This window comes from Haliotis rubra, unplaced genomic scaffold (genome assembly GCF_003918875.1).
Source record: "Haliotis rubra isolate DU_JTF1 unplaced genomic scaffold, ASM391887v1 Scf450, whole genome shotgun sequence".
Classification (NCBI taxonomy): Eukaryota; Metazoa; Mollusca; class Gastropoda; order Lepetellida; family Haliotidae; genus Haliotis; species Haliotis rubra.
This window is the reverse complement of record NW_025767136.1, coordinates 759198-777215: the sequence shown is the minus strand read 5'-3', so window position 1 is coordinate 777215 and position 18018 is coordinate 759198. Positions and strand designations below refer to the sequence as shown.

The 18018-nt window shown below is 42.0% G+C and overlaps 1 protein-coding gene across 1 annotated transcript in view; it reads right to left on the bottom strand.

The window, feature by feature from the left end:
• Positions 1 to 1516: 1516 nt before the first annotated feature.
• LOC124289885 (DNA polymerase alpha subunit B-like) overlaps positions 1517 to 18018 on the bottom strand; it is a 33306-nt gene continuing 16804 nt past the window's right edge. Inside the window, exons 10-16 of the mRNA XM_046726557.1 lie at positions 15812 to 15850; positions 14805 to 14878; positions 13906 to 14011; positions 6797 to 6903; positions 4688 to 4747; positions 3208 to 3334; positions 1517 to 2676 (exon numbers count right to left, since the gene is read on the bottom strand). Of these exons, the coding sequence (XP_046582513.1) occupies positions 2530 to 2676; positions 3208 to 3334; positions 4688 to 4747; positions 6797 to 6903; positions 13906 to 14011; positions 14805 to 14878; positions 15812 to 15850 (660 nt within the window). The 3' untranslated portion in view covers positions 1517 to 2529. The remainder of the gene's footprint in view (positions 2677 to 3207; positions 3335 to 4687; positions 4748 to 6796; positions 6904 to 13905; positions 14012 to 14804; positions 14879 to 15811; positions 15851 to 18018) is intronic.

The following is an 18018-nucleotide window of genomic DNA, read 5'->3' as shown; positions in this document are numbered from 1 at the left end:
GACGACAACTGCTGTTGCTCTCTGCACAGCTTACTGCATAAATACGTTAACTCTTTTGAGTGGCATACTAGTATTAGAAGTTGGAAAGTACAACACTCACAAATTCATGGATAACATCTTTTATTTCACACTCACAAAATTACAGAAGTTGCTGTCCATAAATTTGTCAGCATTATATATACATTACAAGAGAATATGGTGTACTCAATCAGTCGTTTGGTGTATGTCCATGTTCCCACTAGAGAAATTATCATTCTATGTACAAAAGGTCCTATGTAGTATTTTTCCAAACCAACTAAAACACACTCATTAAACAAGGAGTCTTTGAACGGCGTTTAGACTGAGCGAGTTTAGTTTTACGTCCACTCAGCAATATTTCAGATATATGGCGGCTGTCTGTAAATAATCGGCACTAAATGATGAACTCAAGGTGAAAATTTATGAATGTCAACTTATTTATTTTGAGGGACACGCCGTCCACCCACCTTACTTGTTCTCTCACGTTTGGATTATTGCTGCAGTCTTCTTGTAAATATCCGCCAAGATCTATTGTCCAAGCTCCAGAGGATTCAGAACTCTGCGGCGCGATTGATTTGCCGAGTCAACAAGCGCAGTCACATTACACCATTGCTGATACGCTTACATTGGCTGCCCACGAAACAGAGAATAGAATATAAAATCCTCACTCTCGCTTTCAAGTGCCTCCATGACAAAGCTCCAATCTATCTGAAAGATCTCCTCAGTGAATATGTCCCACCACGGCTTTTAAGATCAAGTTCTAATTGTCAGTTGAATGTCCCCAAGGTCAGATTAAAGTCATATGGACATAGACAGTTCTCTTACACAGCTCCCCTTTTCTGGAACTCACTGCCTCTTCACATCCGACAAGCCGCGTCCGTGGAATCTTTCCAGTCCCAACTGAAAACTTTCCTTTTTAAACAAGCTTATGAACTTTAATCCTTTCTTCAGATCACTATCTTTTAGCGCCTAGAGAAATTGCCTTGCAGTTTGATTTGTGCGCTATACAAGAACACTTATTATTATTATTATTATTACCAATTTAGTGCTTATTACCTACATTGTTATCTAATCACTGTTGTTTCACATGTACATATATAGCCATTTGTTTCAAAGTCTTTCATTTACCTGATGAAGGAGTAAGAATACACTCCGTCCCTCAAAATTAAGAAGCTGAGATCCATAAAGTTTTGATTTTAAATTAATTTAGTTCAGCGTTTGCAGCTTTCATCCGTCAAGACTTCAATGACAGCTGGCATTCCTAAACATGACCTGTTTAATTCCATGCAGTGTCTCCAACAGGTTGGGATATACCGAACTTTTGTGTTATGAATTTGAGGTCGTGTATCTGAAGTCCATTTCCATTGTGACAATGGTGATAGAATATTGTTTAAAACAGCATACTGCAAAACAGAACATCGCAACAGAAATGTTCCACCTCATCCTGTCAGTATAGTTAATCAAACATCCTTTGACATAAAGAAAACCATGACATACATACATATAAATATTTATTTGGTACTTTTTTCTTACATCTCAGTAGAAAAAATGTATTTGTAGCTCTAACCTTGAAAGATCAGATTACTGTACGATGTATATACAAATATTACATAGCACTAGTACAACAAAATGTGCTCAACTACACTACAATTCCAAGTTCCACATGGCAAAACAATCACTGTATTCTAAAACCAATAGAAAACATAGATCTATGTTAATATACATGCAACAGTATGCATCTTGTAAAATCCATTTAACAATATCCTGGGCATTGATATCTGCATCAAAAACGACAACCAGAAACAAATGTTATATTTGGGATTACACTTTCTCAGTACTCTAGTACATTTGTTGGGTTGAGTCCCATCAGAGATTTGAAACCACACCCTCAGAGTCAGGCACCTAATCGCACACAAAGCAAACAAAGTCAACATCCAACCCACTGAGCCACCGCCCCAAAAATGGAAGTCGGACAACTGGTAGTCTAGACCACAGGCTCTGTGTACTTCTCCAGCAACCGAAAGCTTGAATACACAATGCCATTTAGAAAGTGGTCAAATGTAACACGTCATATTTAGGACTACACTTTCTCACTTTCTAAAGGGCATTGTGTATATATAGTTTTCAGCCACAAGAGCGTGCCAATTTACATATAACATGTGTGGTGAGCTTTGTGAATAAATTATGATGATAATGAAGCCATTTGTTGTTTGAAAAATTATGGTAAGAAAGATAAATCTGACAATGGGTTAAATATATCACACCATTTACTTTTAAATCGACATGTGTCTGATACTGAAAAAAGGAACCACACAGCCAGGAGCCTGGAGCCATTATCATTTCGAATTCTAAAATGAGGTCTGTTTTAATGGTATCTCCTGTCTATTCTTCGAACCATGTCCCACTGAGTATGAACAGATAAGGTCTGAGGTGGTTCCACTTGAAGATGTGCAGCAATGGTTGATTATATCCACAATGTCATCACTGAGAGAACAGTTCAGCTCAGGTGAGTTACACTCGGAGGACTTGAGCAGCAATGGTAGACACGGGCTGTTTGTTGTCTGTGGCAGTCGAGGGGATCACAAGTCTGCAGTATGTGCCCCCAACTTGACCCTTGGCTACACGTCCAGGGTTGACCACGCAACACCCCTTGATGTCCTACAACAGAGTCGTGTTATAGATTAGTTGTTAAGTCTCAAATTACACCTGCAGGGACCAACATCACACGGGAACCTTAGCACTAAGGGGCAAATAGGATCATCATAGTGCTAAGATCAGAAACAGGTCCCAGAACAAAATCATGGATGCCTTAAAGTTCCGCATTCCTTGAGTGAGTGGATGCGTTACTTTATTATTGGTTGGCCTATTGTTAAATCAGCCTGAGCAATAGCATCAGCAATGAGTTTAGTTTTACGCCGCTTTTAGCAATATTCCAGCAATATCACGGCGGGGGACACCAGATATGGGCTTCACACATTGTACCCATGTGGGGCATCGAACCTGGGTCTTCAGCATGACGAGAGAACACTTTAACCACTAGGCTACCGACCACCCCAGCATCAGCAATGAGACACTGGGTTATCACATCACTACAGACCTAAACATTCAAATACCATTACAGAGAACATCCACTCCATTCAGAAATCTTTGGTTAAGTTAAAACCAGATGTATGTTGATGATTTTGTTACCTTGACAAAGTATCTCAGATCTGAGGGTACGACAAGAACATGTGGTGTCACTGGCATACGTCCGTACACTTCAAAGTGGTCGTAGTCAACGTTGACGTCTTCGTGCGGTGGATACAGTGGGTAGTAGCTGCAACAGCCATTTGCATCATCAGTATCAAGCAGCACACAATGCAGTATTGTCATTCTGGAAGAGCCCTGTGCAACATTACTTATCTAGATCAACAGAACAATGGTATTCTTGGAGAACCCAACAGAACAATGGTATTCTTGGAGAGTCCAACAGAACACTGGCATTCTTGGAGAGTCCAACATAACTCTAGTGTTCTTGCAGGTCCCAACAGAACATTGGTTTTCTTGGAGAGTCCAACAGAACACTGGCGTTCTTAGAGAGTATTCTTGCAGGGCCCAACAGGACATTGGTATTCTTGGAGAGTCCAACAGAACACTGGCATTCTTGGAGAGTATTCTTGTAGGGCCCAACAGGACATTGGTATTCTTGGATAGTCCAACATTAGGAGAGTCCAACCCAACAGACACTGGCGTTCTTAGAGAGTCAAACATAACACTGGAAGTATTCTTGAAGGACATTGGTATTCAGAACAATATATTCTTGAAGAACAGAACAATGGTACAGGCTAACAGGCTACTAGCGTTCTTGGGGAGTAGTCTTGTAGGGCCTAACAGGACATTGGTATTCTTGGAGAGTTCAACAGAACATTGGTGTTCTTGGAGAGTCCAACAGAACACTGGCATTCTTGGAGAGTCCAACATAACACTAGCATTCTTGCAGGACCCAACAGAACACTGGTATTCTTGGAGAGTCCAGGATATTGGTATTCTTGAAAACACTGTATGCAACAGAACTTGGAATCCAACATTCTTGATAGGAGCACTTGGACATTATTCTTGCAAGGCCCAACAGAACACTGGTATTCTTGGAGAGTCCAGCAAAACACTGGCATTCTTGGAGAGTCCAACATAACACTAGCATTCTTGCAAGGCCCAACAGAACACTAGTATTCTTGGAGAGTCCAGCAAAACACTTGCGTTCTTGGAGAGTCCAACATAACACTAGCATTCTTGCAAGGCCCAACAGAACACCAGTATTCTTGGAGAGTCCAGCAAAACACTGGCGTTCTTGGAGAGTCCAACATAACACTAGTATTCTTGCAGGGCCCAACAGAACACTGGCATTCTTGCAGACTCCAGAACATTAGCTATATTGGTATTTTGGCACAACACAATGACAGAACAATATTCTTGACAGAACTGAATGGAACATTGTTATTTTGGGAATGCTTACTCTATACAAGTATTCTAATTAACATTATGTTATCAAATTATCAAATTGTTCATGTGCTCCTTAGAAGGATAAAATATGAAACTATTTTATATACATTTCAATTATGCAATTTGTGGTTGTATTTCAAATTCAAGATATATTACTATATTACAGAAGCACTGTTTATCAGTGTCGTACCTGTGTTGGCAGAGCATGTGTTGGGCCAAACGCCCCAGTCTGTCAGCAGAACCCGGGGGGCTGAAACAGAATAACACCAGTATGTCCGTGAAAGTTACACCACTCATCAATGTTACACCTATAATTCATTGCAGAATTCAGATGTTGCCTGTGTAACATGACCAGGATGAAACCTGTCTGTCTCACAGCTTTTAGTGACATGTGTTCTGTTGTGTGTGATTTGTTCCTCTATTCATTCGGAGTTGGCACAATTCCAGCAATATCACAGTGGCAATTAAAAGATCAAGTCAGGACCAGACAATCCAGTGATTGATATTGTCAGCAACCATCCACACCATCAGGTCATGATGACATACAATCAACAAAGTCACCAAGCCGGATTATTGTTATTGGAAACAACAAATTGAAGAAAAAGTAAAGGTTGTAAATCCTATGGTAAACTGTATAAAAAGCTTTAAATATAGATAAACTAGACATACATTAGAATGTATGTATACCTATTATATACTTCCACATTTCGATTATTGTTGCTACATAGGGGATAACTGTACTAAAGAACAGTCTATGATTCTAGAAAATTTACAATTAGACGCTGTAAGAACGATTTGTGGAGCCATGAGAGGAACTAGTCATGAAAAAATCTACAAGGAGACCAATTCATACCATTAGTTAAGCATAGAGAAATGAAAAAACTTTATTCTACAAAATGCATAATAACCTTACTCCACACTACTTATCTAAGTTAATTCCAGAACATGTTTCAGTTTTAAGTTCTTACAATCTGAGAAATACTGATAGCATTCGCACAATTCGTTGCCATACAGACTCTCATGCACGCTCCTTTTTACCAGACACCATACGTTTATGGAACAATTTATCAACCGAAATAATTAACGCCAATCAGTAAATTCGTTCAAAACATGATTACAGACCCAACAAGGAAATACTCTTTGATAAAAACTTTAGATCTAGATTTTGTCAAATAATCCATGCTCGCCTCAGGTTGGGTTGTAGGACTTGAACGCTCATTGTTTTGATAGACATATTTCAAGTAATCCAAATTGTGCATGTGGGTATCCATGGGAAGATTCTCTCCAATATTTCTTTTCTTGCCCTTGTTATGACTTAATAAGATCAGATAAATATTTCTACACTAATAATTTTGACTTAAATTCAATTCTTTAAGGCAATCAAACTTCAAGCAATTGAATTAATCAGTTTATTCTTGACTGTTCATAAATACATACTACTTTCAAACAGATTCCAATTATTCTAAATTCTAATGTATGCAATTACTATGAACCATTTAATATAATTTTGTAGACTTTTCCTATTATTATGCATTTCATGCCTTTGTGGAAATAATTGCTTCTGTACTTTGTTATAAATTAATTATTGATTGTATTGTGTTATATTTGATGGAGCGGCACTTACGTTCAAAAGCTGTTGGCTTGTTGTGTCAATCCATATTCATGTTATGTTTATATTTCATGAATAAAGTATGTTTAAAACACCAAGCCTTATCTCCTCATTCAGTTACTACGACCAGTATTAGTACCACAGACATGAATGAAGAAAAACATAACATTTGCCTCATGGTGGATTTTTGCAGCCATAGTTGCCACAAACGGATTCTACCCCGGAGACCCAAGGTTAGAAAAAACTTTAGTCTTTCAAGATCTGGACCTTTCAGACGAGCAGACTTGCAGCATGTCCAACCAACCCACTCAAACTGTTCTACTCACAAAGATATCTTGACCTCTCAGACAAGCAGACTTGCAGCATGTCCAACCAACCCACTCAAACTGTTCTACTCACAAAGATATCTTGACCTTTCAGACAAGCAGACTTGCAGCATGTCCAACCTACCCACTCAAACTGTTCTACTCACAAAGATATCTTGACCTTTCAGACAAGCATGTTGCAGCATGTCCAACCAACCCACTCAAACTGTTCTACTCACAAAGATATCTTGACCTCTCAGACAAGCAGACTTGCAGCATGTCCAACCAACCCACTCAAACTGTTCTACTCACAAAGATATCTTGACCTTTCAGACAAGCAGACTTGCAGCATGTCCAACCAATCCACTCAAACTGTTCTACTCACAAAGATATCTCCTCCTGACCCAGGTGGAACAGACTATCTGTAGATGTAATCCCAAACACGGTGTTGTTGATTTGTAGCGTGCAGGGGTCAGAGACAAACGTCACATTCTGTACAAGACAAAGGAATGATATGCAGCTTGACATTATTGACAATATTCATCTCATCTTCCAATATCAAACAAGAAGACAAAGTCATCAATATCCCCCGCAACGGCAAAATACTCTTTATGAATATGTCTACTAGTTATGATTATGTCAAATGTTTTCGAGTGTATATAGCAAAGTTGAAGGAGTATATAAAGGTTTTTAAGATCTGCTCCAGAAAGGAGCACTACCACCAAATTCAGTTGAAGCCTAACTTGTTGCCATGGAAATGCAACAAGATGGCATCCTCATAGTCACAGTCAAGTCACGTTTTCACGGAAACCACATCAAATAAAAATGTAATTTTCTGAATAAAATTGATATTTTATACTTATCCTGACTCATGCTTATTGCTTGTCTCTCTTTCCTTCCAAATGCTAGTGGAACACTTGAATCCCCTTTTGAAGCTCCCTTAAAAAAAGCGGACGTAAAATCACTTACCAGGAGTTACGTCCCTTGCTAGTTTTGGCAGGAAAGGGCGCCACCCGTCTCCCATGCTCTTCACTCTCTCCCTATTTATAGCCCGACACACTGATTTACTGGGAAATCCAGAGTGCCTTGAGGGGAGGTTGGGAGAGACTTACCTCAATAGTCAGGATAAGTATAAAATATCAATTTTATTCAGAAAATTACATATTTTCCTTATCCTGACTCATGCTTATTGCTTGTAGAATCCGGACGGTTATAGGTGGTGGGTCAAGCCACCTCTGGATTCCTTAGTGATGAATTAACGTCCTATATACCCCCATGGGAACTTTAATTGGCACTGCTGCTGTTGATCCATATGCTGAAATAATTTGGTAATTTGGGGGGACCACAATATATCAAACTCTTCTGTAACCGTACATGTGGATTTAAATAACTCCAACTCTTGATGTTCGTATCAAGTGGAGTAGTGACCCAATCCGTGTACAAGTAATACCTTACAAGTACAGGGTCGAATATTCATGCTAGTCTGTTCTAGACGTGTACATGGACTATAAGCTCTATTCCTTGGAGTACGAGTTTTGCATGACATGTGTTAAAAGGGTAAGATACACCTCAGCGCCTTTGAGGGATCGTCAGCTGTTGAGCTACAACCAGAGATCCAAACTGGTGGATACCGGAGACGTCCTCGGTAGCAATGTCTCTGAGGTAGTGGTTAGCAAATACTGTCTCCGATTTCCAAAAACACCCTTCCATGATCGTGGATATTGAGCAGTTTCCATGTAGAGCGAGTGTAGATGCCAGTGCTCTAACTTTGTGCGGATTGGAGGCTTGAGGGGGATCAAGTCCTGCTGCCTTGTAGGCTCGTAGTATGATTGCTCTCATCCAAACTGATATCGTAATACGTGAGATCTCTGTGGGTGTCTCCGACGATATGGGGATGAAAAGGCGTTTGAATTTTCGTCTCCTGGTTTTAGACTTTTGTAGATATATTTTCAGCGCTCTGACTGGACATAAGGATAAATCTTGTATATCCTGCGGACCAAGGATTGTAGATAATGCTGGGATGTGGAATTGTCTGTCCGGTTGACCTGGCAGTTGATTCTTAGCTATGAATTCCCACCTCAATCCTAGATGAACCGTGTTGTGACGTGTGGCAAACCGTATCCGTTCAAAGTCCAAGCGCATGTATTTCTGAGATCCGCCAGTTAGTTGCCAAGGCGATCAGAAATAGTGTTTTCTGTGTAAGAAATTCGAAAGGAGTTCTTTCTAGTGGTTCGTACACATCACTGGTGAGATGTCGTAATACCACGTTGAGATCCCAAGCCGGCGCTTTAAATTTCCTTTGTTGGTCTTCCAGTTTAAAAGAGCGTAGCAAGGCCAGTAACTCTGGCACTTTCACAGTTTCATACCTGTCTTCATAGTGATAACTGAGCTGAGAGCCGCTAGGTATGTAGATAATGTCGAACCTTTTAATTTCTTCATTTGTCTGAGATGACAAAGATATTCCGCCACTTGAGGATGTGTTGCTTTCACTGCAGTGAAACCTTTCCTCAATGCATATTTCTCAAAGCTATGCCACTTTGTCGTCATACAAGTTACGGTAGATCTGCGTAAAGCTAGTGTAACTGCTTTCGCTGCTCTGGCATGAGTATCCTCTTTTGACAAGCAATTCGTGATACGTTCCATACGTGTAGGTGGAATAATCTGGGATACTTGTGAACTTGCTTGATGTGAGGATGAATTAGTAGGTTAGACCAAACTGGAAGTTGTATTGTTGGTTTTCCCGATTTCTTGTAAGAGAACGGGAAGCCGTTCTTACTTGGCCAGTAAGTGCGACCAAAATCACTTGTAGATTGTTTGTCTGCCTGATTTTCTGTAATACCTGTGGTATTAACGCTGGCGGAGGGAGCGTCATGTGTTTAGCCCTTCCCATGGGATGCTTAGAGCGTCTGTCGCCCATGCTTGCGGATCGTGAATTGGAGAGACGAATGTTGCCAGTTGATTGTTGAATCTCGTGGCGAATAGGTCTACGAGTGGAGATCCTATCGTCTGTATGATGCATCTGAACGCTTGTGGATGTAACATCCATTCTGTTGGGGATGGTTGATGTGGTCGAGAGAGCGCATCTGCTATTACATTCCTGGCTCCCGGAATGTGACATGCTTTCACATAAATGTTGAGATTGTCTATTATGTTGAATAGTTGAAAGCTGAGGTCTAGAAGATTCCAAGATCTTGTTGATCCTTGTTTGTTTATGTAGAACGCCACTGCTGAGTTGTCCATATGGATCATCAATTTTACGTTCCTTAGTATGTTGGACCAATGTAGTAGGGGATTTACTACTGCTTTCATCTCGAGCATATTGATATGCAGATTCATTTCTTGTGTCGACCATTTCCCGGCAACCACTTCGTTGTCGAGGTGCGCTCCCCAACCATGCAGTGATGCGTCTGCGTAGAGGTGGACGTTGCACTCCGGCTCTATTAAGTAATTTCCGCCGCAAACATTCGACTTCTGAGTCCACCATAGTAGATATGGTTTTAGCCTGTCTGGTATTTCGAAGGGATCCAGACTGTGTAAGTGGGCATTCACAAATCTCTGTAGTGGATGCAGTTGTAGTCTCCCTCTGTGCGTCATGTCTTGAGCTGACGTGAGGAGACGTAATAGGCTCTGCCGTTCTCGTAGTGATCTGGAACGAGAATGTGATTCTTCGTTGTTATAAGCCGTATTCCCGTATTCCTAGGAATTGCAAGTCCTGAGTAGGCTCTAGTTCCGACTTGAGGAGATTTACTAGCCATCCTAGTTGAGTGAGAAGTCTGATGGTGAAGTTCAGTTGCAGTCTGAGTTGACTGGGATCTTGCTGAGCTTGAATCCCGTCGTCTAGGTAGAACGCACTGCGTAGACCTCGACGATGTAGATATATATTGATGGGCTTTGTCACTCGAGTAAACAACCAGGAGGCCGACGATATTCCAAATGGCAGGACCTTCCATTGGAAATGACGTCCGTTGAACAGGAATCGCAGATATTTCCTTGACTCCGGATGGATCGGGATGTGTAAGTATGCATCCTGTGAATCTATGCTGGCGAGATAGTCTAGCAGACGTATGAGCTGTCGTAGCTGTGGAAAATGTATCATCTTGAACTTTGCAGGTGGTAGGAGGTAATCTTTGTTGAATTTCCTCATGTTGTAAATGAGTCGAAACTTTTCTTTTGAATTTTTTGTTTAGTACCAGAAAAATTGGGGAGTAGAAACCTGGTGTGGACGCAGAGTGTTTTATCTCTTCTATTGCCTTTCTCTAGTAGAGATGTGATGGCTTCTAGTAGATTTCCTTCTGGTCTGCAGCGTAGTTGTGAACCAATGGGTTGATTGTTACTGGTGGTACTGCTTGTAGCTGTATCCTGTAACCTGTCGTAGAATCTGAGATCTTAAGTCGCCTTGAAGAATTACCCAATTCTTCCAGTAGAGTTGCAGACGTCCACCCACTTGTGAGGGTTGTACTGGAACGGCTAGGGGTGGAAGACTCCAGTCGTTCCGAACCTGTATTTCATCGTCTGGAACTTCTGGCGCCTCGAAAGGGCCGACCTCTTCCGTAGGTACCTCTTGGAGCTGCGGATGGGCGACGAAAAGAATCCTTATGTCCTTTAGCGTTGCCTGATTTCTTATCCCTCGCTCTCTGGATGCCTGCAAACTTTGATTTGCCGAAATAACGTTGGGAGGTCTGACGTATTACACTGGCCAGTGTATCGATAGACTTGATCATCATTACTTCTTGGGAATCTTTAGCGACTTCCTTGGCAACTTCATCAATTTCTCCTGCAAAAATGGATGGTGCTGACCAAGGGGCTCTGTACAGCTCCAAGTACATGAAGATAACAGTCCTTGCCTTCTTGATAACGTTAAGCCTGCAGAAATGGATGATAGGTGTTCAGACATGAACTGATGATCCTTTTTCTGTGTAAGTAGAGCTGAATAAACCATTCTATCTTCCTCTGAAGTTGATTTCTTAAACTTCAAGGAGAGTCTCGTTGATAGCTCTTGACCTGGCTAGGCCGAAGAAGGTTCGTCTGGTTACTGTGTCTAACTGTGCCAGCTTTTTATCTTCTATCTTGTAAGCTTTAGTCCGAGTGTCGTTGATGATCTTATAATTCTCATCTATCTCTGGGGCCTTCATGAAGGGTTCCATGTGGTGTAGAGAGAACTTCTTAGCGTTGAACGACGGAATACTCTGAGTCTGGTATTTAGTTGCCTTCTTGTAGGCTGTGCTGAGGTTGTCTGGAACGTCTAAGACAGGGTCGATAGGTGGCATCGTGAGTGAGTCTATATCATCATTCACCATCAAGTATGATAGTTCTTCGTTGGTCTCCTTAGAGGATGATGCGAGTTCCAAACCGTTGGCCATCCATGACTTGATTTCCGAGTCGGAGAATATTATTAATTTCGCCGTCATCTTCCTGCTCTGAGGATGGATGTCTTCTATTGTCGCCTCTGAACGAGGAGATCTGTAAGGTGATCTGTAAGACGATCTGTGTGGTGACCTCGCGCGTATGGCGATCTGGAAGGCGGGCACTGGCGCAGTGACCTTTATGGTGAAACATGCGTCGCGTGAATGTGTTCGTGACATCCTTCGTGGGGACCGGCGTGGAGATAGAGAGCGACCGTGCATGCCTTGCCAGCGAACTGCGGTTGGTCGAACGGCTTTGTCGAGGGTTGAGTCTTGTGACGAATCTCTATGCCTTCGTGCGAAGTTGATTCTCTTCTCCTTGGTAACAAACCGTTGCGTGCAGGTTGACCTTGAAACGTCCGTATCTGACGTTAATGATGATCTGCGTGGGTTCGGGCTGACGCCTGGTCCCTTCCGTCGAACGTAAGTTGGTGCGGAGTCCACATTGGTATGGCTGCCAGGTATTCGTATGCGGATGCTGTAGTCGAAGCTGGAATCTTCCTGTATGCTCTGCAGGACGCTTGGTTCCAACGGACGGGTGTGCTGCTCCAGTTGACCTTCACTGGTTCGCCGCAGACGCCGTCTTCGTTTACAGCTCTTCGGGCGAACCGTTGTTCCATCAGATCCAACATCTCTTGGGTAAATTGCTGCATAAAGGCCTCGGTTGAAGGTCTGCGCTGTCTGTTGTACTGACGACGATCTGAGACGGATGAGGCTTCTTCCTCGGCGGGCGTAGATCCTCGCGGCTCAACGCCTGCGTTGATAGGATGTCCCATGCGTGGTCACTGTAGAAGACGTCTTCGCTCTTCTTCTTAGATGTGATCTCAGGGATGAGGATGGGCGGTTCATCATAGACATCTATTTCTTCCAGAGGGACGATCTCAGCTGAAAAAGATCTCGTCTTCTGCGTTGCCCCGTGTGGAGGCTTCGCCGAAGTCTTAGTTGTAGCTGCCTTCTTCCTCTGGGAAGATGATGCCCTAGTCTTCTTAGACTGCGAAGAGGGTGTCTCAGATGTAGATGACCTCTTCCTCGAGCCAGCGTTGTCTAAGGCGGCACCCTCGTCCGTAGACGACCCCGGTAGACCACTGGAATAGTGTATCTGCGCAGACACCAACTGCCGGTCCTCTGCAAGCTTAGCCGGTTTAGACATGTCGTGTAATTTTCATCTGGACCTGTCCTTTGCACGTCTAGACAGATAATATGAATATTTGTAAAATGCAATATCAGACAGGTGAAAACACAACTGACAATGAGTGTCAGATAAACATATAGGGTTGCAATTAGGACATAGGTTATGTGGATCGACAGCAGACAAACGATACCTACAATCAGAACAAGATTTCATCAATTGTAAAGAATATGAATAATCACGTAAAAACGTGACAAAAACGGAGAAATTTGAGAATTAATCCGTACAATATTGTAGGTAAATGTTAACTTAAGCTTTATACAGCTAATTTAGAAGAAAAGCCTAAATAATAAAAGCATATAAAGCCGTATAGGGGACCAGGTGCTCTCACAACCGCTCACTCGGGCGAATCAGGAGAGAGTGAAGAACATGGGAGACGGGTGGCGCCGTTTCCCACCAAAACCTAGCAAGGGAGGTGACTCCTGGTAAGTGATTTTACGTCCGCTTTTTTTAAGGGAGCTTCAAAAGGGGATTCAAGTGTTCCACTAGCATTCGGAAGGAAAGGGAGACAAGCAATAAGCATAAGTCAGGATAACGAAAAATTTCATATCTGGGTCTAAAGCCCAAAAGGCACGCCTATGGATCATGCTTGACATAATCTGCTCCGGTCAAGATGACATCCTCATAGTCACAGCCTAAGTCATGTTTCAATGGAAACAGCAAAAAATAAAATTCATATCTGGGTCTAACCATCCAATGGCACATCTAGGGATCGTGGTTGACAAGTGTACCAAGGTTGGTCAAGCTATCACAAATAGTTTAGGAGACATGCTAGGGCTGACAGACAGACGGCCCTCATTTCTATATCCTTCGTTGTTGCTGGGGATAATACCGCAACTTCGTTGTCGCGGGGGATAATAAAGATTCATGTTCATGAGATTTCACTTTAATATTTTGACTGACCTTTGGCTCAAAGTTTTTAACATTCATCTGTAACGGGGGCTGAGGGTAGACAGCAGAATGATGAACGTCTCTCCCTGACGGCACCACGATGAGCTTACACTTCATTCTACAAAATAAGGATAGAATATTGATCTTCAGTAACCCATGCTTGTCGTAAGAGGTGACTAATGGGATCGGGTGGTCAGGCTCGCTGACTTGGTTGACACATGTCATCGGTTCCCAATTGTGCAGATCAATGCTCATGCTGTTGATCACTGGATTGTCTGGTCCAGACTCGATTATTTACAGACCGCCGCCATATAGCTGGAATATTGCTGAGTGCAGCGTAAAACTAAACTCGCTCACTCACTCACAAAATAAGGATAAAGATAAACAAGAGATATCAAGATCCATTCTCAGGCAGATATTCCAACTCAAAGACTAAAGCGAGCATCAGTAAAATTTCTGAGTTTGCCAAGGTTACTTGTGGAGATGACTTGCATTAGATTCAGAACAGTACCAGCAAGTCAGAGGTTTTAATGTTTTCTTTCACAGTTTTGCATTGAATGAAATATCAAAATACCCATGAATATATGCAAATACGTTTTATTCTTCTATTTGTCGAAAGGAAACTTAGTTTGTAATCTAAGATAACTCCCTGTATGCTATGCACTGAGTTGGGTTTGACAGCACTTGACCACAAATCACCAAGTCTGACCACTTTATCCAATATATTCGCCTCTTTCAACAAGCAACCAGACATGTTCCAGTACAGATTACAACAGGGCAGCTTACTGCTCAAAGTGACCCAAGCCCAAAATGACCCAAGCCTAAAGTGATCCACAGTGGTCCAAGCCCAAAGTGACCTAGGCTGATTGATCTATGCCCAGTGTGACCCAGTCCAGATCAATCTTTCTCACCTTTCTGTGACGGCAGCCACCTGGCCAATATTTCTCTGGAAGATGTCCTCAAATGTACAGGTAACAGAACCCTTCTGTGAAACAGAATAGCAATCATGGTCAGGCTTTACACTGAAGAATCACGAAAAAAGACTGAAAAGGCAAACAAATACAAGACACATATTCAACATTGAAACATCAAGATAAAATAGACTTCAGATAAGTATCACAGGGCTGTGCTGTAAAAAATCACAGGCCTTCCTGCCATCGTCGTCCTGGACAAGGGAGGTAACTCACTATAAACAGGCAAGTTTTCACCTTTGCTGAAACAGCCTGCAATATCTGATGTATATTTTGGCTGGATCAACAAGTCTGCAGAGTGGCATCAACATTAGATTTTGGTCAATTTGAAATTATAATTACTTCTAAATTGGTGTTGACAGTGATTCCAAATCTTTTCATGCTTTAATTCAACATGTTCAAGTAATTTGATGCACTTCATAACGTAAGAACCATTTTATTACAATATAATTCTTAATTACTGATGGTCTTCACAAGGCATTGCCATTTGGATGGAAGTCAATGCAAGTGATATGGGAGGTGGGACCTGATTGGTCAATAGGAGGGAGATTGAGGGGATGTCACATGTAACAACCCTTGCAATTTGTGCCTGGTCCAGAAACTGGACGTTTCGGTCAGGTTACCCCCTTGAGTCAGGAAGATGATGCTGCATGTGCAATGAAGACATCGATATGATTTTCCAAACTGTTCGAGCAAGCAAGTGTCTGACAACGAAAGCACAAGAGCAGTTTACTGCTGCTAAAGGAATCTTTGGTGTGACGGGCTAACACCCTATAGACTATTAATGATAACAATAATAAATCGATATTTCTTTTGCGCCATAGTCCATCCAGAGATTGCTCAAAGCGCTACATATAAAAGTCACTAGAGTTCATGACGAAAACATGACAGTTCGTAAACGGCTATTCCGCCACACTTACATACATATTTTTTAAGGGGAAACTAACCTCTATTTCTTCATTCTTGACGTCTACAAAGGGTCCAAGCTGAAACATACGATTTTATCAAATGACAAACTGACTAAAATGACACACATGAAACGTGAATACACAGTACACTTTCACTTGAGACTGTCTGTAAAATATATGCATTTGACACACAAACCAATGACTGGAAGAAAGAGTAGTGAATGACTTTAATTTTGATAACCATGATTGTGTGGCTATTGCTGCTTTGCTTCATACATTTTTAGGGCGGTGGGGTAGCCTAGTGGTTAAAGCGTTGGCTCGTCACGCCGAAGACCCGGTTTGAATCTCCACATGGGTACAATGTGTGAAGCCCATTTCTGCTGTCCCCAGCCGTGATGTTGCTGGAATATTCCTAAAAGCGGCGTAAAACCAAACTCAGTCAGTCATACATTTTTATAACAAATTTTAGCCAGCAAGACCCAAGTTAAACTTCCTTGGTGATCTCCAAAGCCAATATTGAGCAATCCAAGGTTCGGAAATGTTTTGGAAAAGTCCCTAAGGCTGGTGACTAGTTTTTGCTGTCATATATCAGAGTGGAATATCTCCAAGAAAATATATTCTCAATGTGTGTACTCCCAAGGGAGCTGTGAAAGAAATGGGGTGCACACTGATCCAAGGTAATAATCATGCACTTAAAACCCGACATGTAGCATGGAATGCAAATGAAATGGATCATCACTAATAATAATCGTAAAACTTGCATCCTCATATTGGACACGCATTTCCAGTTGTCAGCAGACAGAAGAGTCACTGATCATGCTGATATTATCGTGAGTGAGTAGGTGGGTATTATTGCAATATTTCAGCGGCATCACAGCAGAGGAGACCAGAAATGGGCTTCACACCTTGTACCAATGTGAGGATTCGAACATGGGTCTTAATCATGACAATCGAACACTTTAACCACTCAGCTACAGGGATTGGGATAGAAAACTTTGACAATGGGCCATTTTCAGGATTATTAGCCATTTTCTGAATTTAGAATGGGCCGCTGCCCTTGTATCAATAGTAAACTTCAAAATTATAATGGGCCATTTGTTATTCTAATGTGCAAAATGGCTCATGGCCCCTGCCTTTCTCAATCCCTGCAGCTACCTCGCCTATAAGCAACGATCACGGCAGTCTGGGGATGATGACAAGTCACTAAGTCTGACCAGCCTCTTCTCTCTATGTCCCCTCTTACAACAAGCATACATTGCTGCATTCTCTTCCCACAGAGGTTACTTGTCATATCTTCCTACGAACCTCTGTTCTAATACCAGTGTTCACGAACAGCGTCAGACCCTCAGACAAATCCCTCAGATTCGCCGACGGTTTGATGGAGGTCTACAACCCGCCGGCCCCAGTGTCTGACTGTATATTTCACAATGACTTTGACTGAAGTTGTTATGTGTCATGTGACACTTGTTTGCTGTTTATAAGTTTTACGCTCGTTAATAATTGCAGTGCAAATTACAAGACATGTTAAATCGGAAATGTGTGTTTATTTTTTTCTTCTGTGGGTCCTGGGAATTTTCAGTGGGTCAGACAGACATCTGAACTTACAGGACCCAACATCCTTTTACCTTGAAACACCATTCGTGAACACTGTAATACGGCCATATTTCCCGGTTCTCGTAAAATCCCCTAGCGGCAAAAGATCGCAACACGAATTATCTCCCTTCTTTCTATCCAATCAGAACACGTGTTACATTGACTTAGATTCAACTTGACTAACACAAGCAAATGTGGGGCCACAAATATTCCCCATCTGCCAGGGACACAAGACGTTTAATGGTTAGCTTGTCCGTTGTCAACGAGGGCGATGGAGACGCCACTGATCCGCCATAACATGACTGAGGTCTGTCTAGAAAAAACGTTTGCGCATCGCGCAGCGGAAAAAGTTTAGTTTTCTCGAAGCATCCGGAAATTACCGAGGCCTTGCGAATGATCACTTTTGAAACAACGTCGCTGATTGCACAACTAAATCTGATTGCCTCCAATCACGAGTCTTGAACGCTCACACCATGAAAGGGCCGTATTAGAACAGAGGTTACGTAGGAAGATATGACAGGAGTAACCTCTGTGGGAAGTGAATGACATTGCTGGGGACCAGTTGAAACTCAGTCTCCACAAGGATCAAGCAAGATCATATGAAACCAGGCTCGTATATCTTCAGACATTACAACAGATCTGAATACTGGATC